The sequence below is a fragment of the Stomoxys calcitrans genome, chromosome 2, assembly GCF_963082655.1.
Source record: "Stomoxys calcitrans chromosome 2, idStoCalc2.1, whole genome shotgun sequence".
NCBI classification, from domain to species: domain Eukaryota; kingdom Metazoa; phylum Arthropoda; class Insecta; order Diptera; family Muscidae; genus Stomoxys; species Stomoxys calcitrans.
In genome coordinates, this window is record NC_081553.1 from 181664969 (window position 1) to 181675514 (window position 10546).

At 44.2% G+C, this 10546-nt stretch overlaps 1 protein-coding gene across 1 annotated transcript; it reads left to right on the top strand.

Moving 5' to 3' along the window:
• Positions 1 to 1367, top strand: LOC106090122 (lipase 3). Its single transcript, XM_013256206.2, has 2 exons — positions 1 to 147; positions 211 to 1367. The coding sequence occupies exons 1-2, from the start codon at positions 19 to 21 to the stop codon at positions 1333 to 1335; spliced, it is 1254 nt and encodes a 417-aa protein (XP_013111660.2). The 5' UTR covers positions 1 to 18; the 3' UTR covers positions 1336 to 1367.
• The last annotated feature ends 9179 nt before the right edge of the window (positions 1368 to 10546 follow it).

The following is a 10546-nucleotide window of genomic DNA, read 5'->3' on the forward strand; positions in this document are numbered from 1 at the left end:
TAGTGCAAATCGCAAAGCATGAAGCTATCGATTACCCTTTTTGTAGGTTTTGGCCTGCTAGCAGTTGCCTTGGCTGCTCCCAAAAATGCAAAGGATGTGTTAAAGGAAATAAGCGCAAAAGATGTGCTAAAGGACATGATAAAGACAGTAAGTTTGACATTCATATAGCAAAAGTTTGTTTTTCACATCTATGGATATCCATTCACCCAGGATGAACGAGCTCGTCTCAATGGCTATCCCGCAGAATCCCATACTGTTACCACCCCCGATGGCTATGTGCTGAATCTATTCCGTATTCCCTATTCCTACAAGTTAAGAAATCAAGATGCTCAACGTCCCGCTATCTTGTTGCAACACGGTCTATTTAGCAACTCCGATTGCTGGTTATCCGGCGGTCCCGACAACGCCTTGGCTTACCTCTTGGCCGATGCTGGCTTTGATGTGTGGATGGGCAATGCTCGTGGCAACATTTACTCTCGTCAAAACGATTTCATTTCCATTAACAGCCCAAAATTCTGGCATTTTGATTGGCATGAAATTGGTGCCATTGATATTCCCACCATGATCGATTATATCCTCGAACAAACTGGCGAATCTAAAATCCACTATGCTGGCCACTCCCAAGGAACCACCGTGTACTTTGTTATGATGTCCGAATGCAAGGAGTACAATGACAAAATCAAGTCGGCTCATATGTTGGCCCCCTGTGCCTTCTTTGAGCATGGTACATCTGCCATTTTTAATGTTTTCGCTCCCTTGGTTGGCAAACCCGGCGGCATTTGGAATCAAGTTTTTGCCGATATGGAATTGCTACCCCAAAATCGTTTGATTAATCGTGTTGGCGATACCGCCTGTGGTGTAGATCCTGAACTGAAATTCTTGTGCCGAAACATGTGGTTGTTGTTTGCTGGTGAGGGTTATCAAAACACCAATCTGACTGCCATGCAAGAATTAATTGAAACCCATCCCGGTGGTTCTTCAAGTAATCAAGGCATTCACTACATTCAATTGAGTGATCACAATTCTGGCCGTTTCTGTCAAATGGATTATGGCACCAAGAAAAATAACGAAATCTATGGTCAACCCACTCCTCCCGATTATAACTTGGAAAATGTTTTGGCTCCTACCTACTTGTATTCCAGTCAAAATGATGGTCTTTGCAATCCCAAGGATGTGGACACATTGGTATCGAGAACTATTCATTTGGCTGGTGATTATCGTGTGCCAGATCAAACTTTCAATCATTTAGACTTCATTGTTGCCACAAACATGAGGGAGATGGTTAATGATCCCGTTATTCAGAACATTATCAAGCACGAAGATTCACTGTATTAGAAATTAAAATATCCCCTACTTTTGAAGTAAAATTTATAATTTTTGACTAACTTGTGATCTCAACATTTGTTTGGCTTCAACTTCAGACATCAACTTTCAATTCATCTTCCTTCTTCACTTAACAGCTCCGTCAAAGTGTCCTTTGTCCTCTTCTTGTTTGAACCGTTAAATGGGGCGGACGTTTTGTTATTTCGCTTCGCAAGAATTTTTCTGTTACTCGTAATAGGTCATTATTTTTGGAAGAAAAATTTAAGTCACTCAAGGATAGCTAGGATAATGGTATCCATTAGGCGGTTGATGATCTGCGTCTGTTTCCAGTGGAGCGGCAGATCTAGAGCCGGGGAGTAGGCTTAGAATGGACTCCAAAGACCCAACAGCTGTGGTGGTGGTATCAAGCCGTAGCATGTTGCCTGCTACTGAAAGCTTGACTGGCGGAGTGGTTACTCCAGGCTCCACTAGCCGACAGGTCCGCAGGGGCTTTTGACGAAGACACCTGGTTCGAGTCTCAAAGACAAGAGCGAACCTATTCTATCTTTGCATGCCAATAATTTGCCTGGGCCATCGGTCTTTCCCGGCAAACCAACACGCTCTATAAGAGGTTGGAATACTAGAAGACGTCTAACTCTCAGGTTTATTGAGAGGCTTGGTGCGAATGATCCTAAGACTCTCACTAACATGGAGAGAGACTCCCCAAATTGGGCTCGGGGATTTGCTGCACAGGCTACCCCAAAGACTACACGTCTAGATTTGGAAACTGCAACACAGTCAGCCAAAAGGCTGCGGTCATATGAAGGACATCCCATGCCTAAAATAACTAGGGCGAACAATCGTAAGATGGGTCCAAGAACCTTTGCTAATGTCGCTAGGAACAGTTTGGTGATGGCAGTTGTCGACAAGGGAAAAAAACAGGGCTGCATACTTAGGTATAATTGGAGTGAGATAGTCAATGGACTGTCATTAGTATGGTTAGGTTAGGTTATCCTGCCATCGGACTCACTTAGACGTTTTCGTCTATTGTGATACCATAGGAACAAAAGAAGGAAGATGCCTTCGAGTTCTTACCGTTGAACCATCCAGATCGCTTTAAAAAGCCCAATAACTTGCGAATGTTCACATCATCATAACTGGGTCTCCTCCAGTTTGTGACGATACAGGCTGGTATAGGGGCCAATACAGACTAATTGCCTTCGGGGATCAACGCTCAATTGAAATGTATCGTTGTACGCTAAAAAGGATTGGTGAGATATGACCAGGTGCAGGCACTGGATTTAGTCAAGAAGGAAGATATTCCTTCTTGACCTCGCTTGGATACTCGGGATACCCTCAGATCCTGAATCCATACTTGGAAGGCTAAGGAAATGTAATCGCAATCTTTCAACCACAGACTGGAAAATTGGTAGACTGGTTGAGGCTGATGGCGACCGGAGACATGCTGTTTTTCTACTAAACTCCGGCTGGCTTGCAGACCTCAACAAGTCTGAAGGAGTTGTATCCTACGCATTCTACATAAGACTGAATCTATAGAAGGTTTGGGAATCAGGAGACGAATCAGCAGTTGTTGCTGAAAACTTGTCTGAGGAACTTTCGAATACATCTCTGAAGTCAGGCAGAATGAAGCAGATTGAAAATCCCCCTGCCAAGATCAAAACAGGAGGGGAAGCCGTCGTAACGGGACTCGACAAGCCCTGTGTGAGTGGGTCATCCCGCTAGATAGGGTTCATAGTGTGCGCCAGGGAGGAAGGACGGAACTCAAAAGGTACTCCCACAGCAGCAGCTAGTGAAGCATCTATGTAGGAGTAGTCTACACCGCAAGTGTCCAGTGTCTTGAGGAAGAATGGTTCCACTGATTTCTCAACTGCCCCTAGATACGTAAGGAAACTCAGAATGATGACATAGAACGAATCTTGTGAGAATGAACTCTTGGCGGACTCAGAAGACGAGGGTAATGAAACAGTGGTGGAAATTCTGAATATGATCCGGTTTCTGCAGATTAATATCCACCATTGCAAGACCGCTTCGGCGGTAATAAATGTCCTTCTGATGGCAGGAGGATTTGACGTGGCTCTTTTTCCCATCTGCACGGAAAAAGAGCCTTATTGAAGGAAGTGATGCTAATGCAAAATACATCACCAGATATGGGGAAGATTCAATATGAACGAAAAGGGTGAGCTACTTATCATACCTTTATTACAGGTAATGAACTGTCCTTTATTACCAGGAACAGGCAGCAGGTATAAGATGTTACCTTTGGTTCGGAGGATATGCGATTGCGCAGTGTTGGTTGACCACAGCTTCTCTGATCTTCGTTATACTAGGTTCAGTCTTGGAGAAAATACTGCAGATGAGGTCCCTCAGCTAAACAGAAGAAAGGCGGATTGGGATAAATTTCGGCACAAATTCTGCACGACCATCCCTTCTAGACCAGAAAAGGAAGTGGAAACTGCGGAGGACATAGACATAATAGTCAAGCGAATCAGTAGGCCCTGAATGACTCGCTCGTGTCAGTCCTAGAGCCAAGCAAAGGAGCAAACAGCGACCGCCATGGTGAACCCCAAAACTGGTTTGGTCTAAGGCAAGGCCGAAGAAGACTCTTTAGCAGGGAGAAAACTACAGGGGCACCGTACGATTGGGACGTCTATAACGCTGAGTTAAGTAAGACTCGGAACAAATCCATGGTGGAATTCTGCAGCTCGTGGAGGATACATGTGAGGCCTCTGGGCTAAACGCCAGAGATTGTATGAACAATGTCTAGTGAGATAACACCAGAACTAATCGTTGATACACATTTCCCGGGAAGAGAGTCATTGGCAAAAGTTGGGGGTTTAAACCGCGTGTTATGCACTGGGCATTTACTGCGGTTGTCAGACCTATTTTGCTATATTTTGTAGTGGACGGTGATTCAAAAGTCCACCTACTGTTCAATACTTAGCCGGTTTTAAAGGATGGCTTTTTTCTGCATCACAGCCGCATTGAGGACGATACCATCTGATGCACTGAATTTAATGCTATCTAATGCCACTGGGCATTGGGCTATACAAATTTCTGCGACCACTGACGTTAAACTAAGGGAGCTCTCTCTATGGACACTGTGTTATCCTTGATGCAATGCCCGATGTTCCAGGCAGTGTAGATTGGAGTGGATTGTGGGCATTCCGAAATTATGTGGGCTGGTCTAGACTCAAAGAGGTCTACCACTTTACTATCGCTGGCTAGAAAGGACGTCTCAGTCATTGTGTCCATCATGACAGCTTACTGTCTGATCGGAAAACAAGCTGACAGACTGAAAGTTGCAAGTAATGACTTTTGCCGAAACTGTGAGGACGTAGCCGAAGAAAAGACTATAGAACAGCTGCTGTATGTGTGTCACGCACTGCCGGTCAGAAAGAGTTCCACTTTAGGTTCTCATTTCTTTGTGAACTTTTCTGATTTAGTGGATGTGAACATTCGCAAGTTGTTGGACTTTTTAAAGCGATCTGAATGGTTCAACGGTAGGAACTAGAAGGCATTGGACGAAAACGTCTAAGTGAGTCTGATGGAAGACTGCCACTTAAACCTAGTCTAACCTATCCTCCACGGAGCTGCAGAATTCCACCCAGGATTTGGTCTAAGCCTTTCTCAGCTCTCCCTTGTATTTTCTTAGCTCTGCCTTATAGACGTCCCAATCATGCAGTACCCTTATGGCTTTCGTCTCTTTAAGAGTTTTCTGGAGCCCTTCCTTAGACCAACCAGCTCTGGTGTCCACCATGGCGGGCGCTGTTTGCCCCTTGACTTGACACTAGGAAATGCTGACACAAGCTTGTCATTCAGGCCTTTGTGATTCGCTTGACCACTATGTCTATGTCTTCTGCAGTTCCACCTACCTTTTCTGGTCAAGAAGGGATCGCAATCCGCCTTTCTTCTGTTTGCCGAGGGACCACTTCTACAGAATTGTGTGGTCTTCCTACACTTCCCAGCCGTATATGCTTCCGTTTTTATCCTCCGATTCAATGGTAACATCTAAATAAAGGTCTGTTTATTCCCTTTACTACAAATCGTCAGAATGTGTTGTTGTTGTTGTAGCCACATTTGCATGTGGAGGTGGCTATCCTCGTCAAGCTTTTATAGGCGAGCAATCTCGTTTCGGTCTATACGACCGATCGCCGAGGAAACATGATTGCCAGTTGGGTATAAAAAGGCGCCAATAACTCACCTTTTCGTAACGAGCGTCATAGGCACTCAGTATTTAAGCAAGAGCCGGCGCCACCCATCCTCTCGCCGAGACTGTCCGTAACTGCTTCGTATGGAGCATTCCACTATTCCGCAACCTGTGGATACGCCCGGTAGCTCTCACCCAACCTTCTCGTGATAGCGAAGAACACCACACAGATTGCAGCTCAAAGATCTAGTCCGTGTGATGCTCAATTTAACCCGTACCTTACAAATTTCGCCATCATTAGGAGAGGATAACCATGACTGAAAATTTGTTCTGATGATTTAGCCAGGATTCGAACCCAGGCATTCAGCGTCATAGGAGAAAAAGCAAACCTCTGCACTACGATGGCCTCCATCACTTCCTACTAGGAGACAATTTTTTCCTGCTGAACCAGCAACTTAAGGCTTGAAGGCGGAATCATGTTATAGTCAATCCATATATAAGGAAGACAGAACTTTTTATACCCACCACCGAAGGATGGGGGTATATTCATTTTGTCATTCCGTTTGCAACACATCGAAATATCCATTTCCGACCCTATAAAGTATATATATTCTTGATCAGCGTAAAAATCTAAGACGATCTAGACATGTCCGTCCGTCTGTCTGTTGAAATCACGCTACAGTCTTTAAAAATAGAGATATTGAGCTGAAATTTTGCACAGATTCTTTTTTTGTCCATAAGCAGGTTAAGTTCGAAGATGGGCTATATCGGACTATATCTTGATATAGCCCCCATATAGACCGATCCGCCGATTTAAGGTCTTAGGCCCATAAAAGTCACATTTATTATCCGATTTTGTTGAAATTTGGGACAGTGAGTTGTGTTAGGCCCTTCGACACCCTTCTTTAATTTGGCTTAGATCGGTCCAGATTTGGATATAGCTGCCATATAGACCGATCCTCCGATTTAGGGTCTTAGGCCCATAAAAGCCACATTTATTATCCGATTTCGCTGAAATTTGGGACAGTGAGTTGTGTTAATCCCTTTAACATCCTCCGTTAATTTGGCTTAGATCGGTCTAGATTTGGATATAGCTGCCATATAGACCGATCCTCCGATTTGGGGTCTTAGGCCCATAAAAGCCACATTTATTATCCGATTTTGCTGAAATTTGGGACAATGAGTTGTGTTAGGCCCTTCGACATCCTTCTTTAATTTGGCTTAGATCGGTCCAGATTTGGATATAGCTGCCATATAGACCGATCCTCCGATTTAGGGTCTAAGGCCCATAAAAGCCACATTTATTATCCGATTTCGCTGAAATTTGGGACAGTGAGTTGTGTTAGGCCCGTCGACATCCTTCGTTAATTTGACTCAGATCGGTTTAGATTTGGATATAGCTGCCATATGAAGCGATCCTCCGATTTATGGTGTTAGGCCCATAAAAGCCACATTTATTGTCCGATTTTGCTGAAATTTGGGACAGTGAGTTGTGTTAGGCCCTTCGACATATTTCTGTAATTTGGTCCATATCGGTTCAGATTTGGATATAGCTGCCATATGGACCGATTTCTTGATATATGCTTTTGGGCCCATAAAATTCTCATTTATTATCCAATGTCGCCGAAATTTTGTCCGATTTCGACAAAATTTTAGACAGTGCTTTATGTTAGGCTCTTCGTCATTTTTATGCAACTTGGCCCAAATCGGCCCAGATTTGGATATAGCTGCCATGTAGACCTATATCTCGATTTTAAGTCTTGGCCCCATAAAAGGCGCATTTATAATCCGATTTCACTGAAATTTGACACAGTGACTTATATTAGGCTTTTTGACATCCGTGTCGTATATAGTTCAGATCGGTTTATTTTTAGATATAGCTAGTGTACTTATTAGTATTTGGTCCAAATCGGAACATATTTTGATGAAACTGATATGGGACATAAGGTCTGAAATTTTCACCGAATTTTGATGAAAGGTGGTTTACATATATACCCGAGGTGGTGGGTATCCAAAGTTCGGCCCGGCCGAACTTAACGCCTTTTTACTTGTTAATTTCAAGGCTGGCTAATACTGAATTTTCAGTGCTTAGCGGCCGAAGAAGAAAAACATTTAGACTAAATACTCTTTGGAAGAATACAGGTTCTGTGTCTTCAATTCCCCGTAACCTGGAGTAGCTTAAGTTCATGAATTCTTAATCTACGAACCATACTTCCACACCCATGGATCCTGAAAAAGAACCACGTCAAATTCTCTTGCCCTCAGAAGAACCTTTAATGCCGCCGAGGTGGCCTTACAATGAGATTTATCTGCAGAAACCGGACCATAGACAGGATTCAGAATTTCCACCACTGTTTCATTAGCCTCGTCTACTGAGTCCAAGAGGTCTTTATCCTCACAAGATTTGTTTGACCTTGATGATGAGTTTCCTTTCGCATCCAGGGGAAATTGGAAAGCAGTGGAACTACTCTTCAATGCATCGTGTAGCCTGGGGTAGCCTGTGCAGCAAATCTCCGAGACCAACTATGGGAGTCTCTCTCCTTATCGGTGAGAGTTTTAGGATCATTCGCACCAAGCCTCTCAATAAATCTGAGAGCTATGCGGCTTTTGTTATTCCAACCTTTCAAAGATCGTATTGTTTCTCTCTCAAAGAGCGTATTGGTTGGCCAGTGAAGGCCGATAGCCTTAACAAATTATAGGCATACGAAGGTAAAATAGGTTAGTACCATTTTAGAGGTTTTTGGTGGTTTTTTATACCCTCCACCATAGGATGGGGGTATACTAATTTCGCCATAAAGTATATATTCTTGATCATCATGACATTTTAAGTCGATCTAGCCATGTCCACCCGTCCGCCCGTCTGTTTATCCATCCGTCCGTCTGTAACACCTCAAAATTGGTGTCAGAAATTATAAAATGGCGAGCGGGGCGAGCGTCGGATCTTGGAGTAAACGGCTCGCCACAATGAGGGATTCATGTGCAATCTCACAAAACCCATGCGGTTGGGGCGCTGGACCAGTAACCCGCCCCCAGAAAACTATCAGAACTTCTATGAGAAACAAAGGAATAGTAACAACGGACCTCCCCCCAACGTTGACGACCCACGCAAACGAAAAAAGGACAATGATTTGCGGATCTGCACCTGGAATGTCCGCACTCTTTAAGGAGAAGGTGCAGTGTGCGCGTTGGCGGACGTATTAGAGAAGTACAAGGCAGATATGAGCGCCTTAGATGAAGTGCGATGGACTGGGAACTATACTATAGCTGCCATAACATGAGGCATGAATTTGGCTGTGGATTTATGGTTAGTCGGAGACTGAAACACGTTGTTTGCAGCTTTACTCCGGTGGATGAGAGGCTAGCCACAATCCGCATAAAAGCAAAATTCTTCAAAATCAGCCTTATTTGTGCACATGCCCCGACGGATGACAAAAACGAGCAGACCAAGGATATTTTCTACGAGCGCCTAGAGAGAATATGACCGCTGCCCCGCCCATGATATTAAAACCGTTCTGGGAGATTTTAATGCGAAAATATGGAAGGAAAACCTTTTTGGTGCAACAGCCGGAAAGTTTGGCCTCCACGAGATAACGTCCAGTAATGGGTTGAGGCTGATAGACTTCGCCGCGGCAAAAAACATGGTAGTTGGTAGCACCAGATTTCAACACAAAAATATTCACAAAGCCACATGGCTGTCACCCGATCAAAACACAAGAAACCAAATTGATCACGTTGTGATAGAGGGAAGGCATTTATCCAGCGTGTTAGATGTACGATCAATCCGTGGAGCGAATATAGATTCGGATCATTACCTTGTTGCAGCAAAGGTTCGCACCCGTTTGAACTTGGCGAGGAAAGTACGATCTGACACTGCACGGAAGCTGGACATTGAAAAGCTGCAAACACAACAGATGGCAGCGGCATACTCCACTCGATTGACCCAACTGCTTGATGAAAGCACTCCTTGTTCCGATGATATATTGACGCAGTAGCAAACAATTGCCCACTCCATGGAAAATGCCTCGAAATCCGTACTTGGGTACCGGAAGCCTCCTCCAAGAAACCCATGGTACAACCAAGAGTGTCGAGATGCTACTGAAGCCAAGAATGCGGCATATAGAGCAACCCTGCAATCAGTAGCAACGGTATCGGGAGAAAAAGAGAGAGGAGAAACGTCTATTTCGCAGAAAGAAAAAGGAAATGGAAACACGTGAGTGTGAGCGAATTGAGATGTTCAGGAGTCAGAATGAAGTCCGAAAATTCTACCAAAGAATTAAACATCAAACCGATGGCTTTGGTGCAGGCACATCCTCCTGCAGAGACAAAGAAGGAAATCTGGTAACGGACACAGATAACATGCTGAGAATATGGAAAGAACATTTATCCCAACTGCTAGTGTCCAACTTTGGTGGCGAAGAAGATATCGCAGAACCAATCATTGATGATGGTATAGAATGTTTACCTCCTAGTTAGAATGAGGTCCAAGTAGCAGTGACCCGACTAAAGAACAACAAGGCAGCAGGAGCCGACGGGTTACCCGCTGAACTATTTAAGACCGAAGGCGACACGCTGATAAAGCGTATCCATCAGCTTATCTGCGCAATTTGGCTAGAAGAACGCATACCCGATGATTGGAACCTCAGCATATTATGTCTCGTACACAAGAAAGGAGACAAGACGGAATGTGGCAACTACAGAGGAATAAGTCTCCTCCCCATCGCATACAAGATACTCTCGAGCGTACTGTGTGAAAGATTAAAACCTAAAGTCAACAAGATAATTGGGCCCTATCAATGCGGCTTTAGACCAGGTTAATCCACCCTGGACCAGATATTCACACTGCGCCAAATCCTGTAAAAGACCCGAGAAGGACAAATCAACACCTACCATCTCTTTGTTGACTACAAAGCCGCTTTCGATACCCCGTTACGTTCCAACTTATTTCAAGCCATGTCAGAGTTTGGTATCCCTGCAAAATTAATAAGACTCTGCAGGATGACACTTGCTGATACGCGTCCCTCAGTAAGAAGAGGAAAGAATCTCTCCGAACCATTTAATACCAAACGAGGTTTGAGA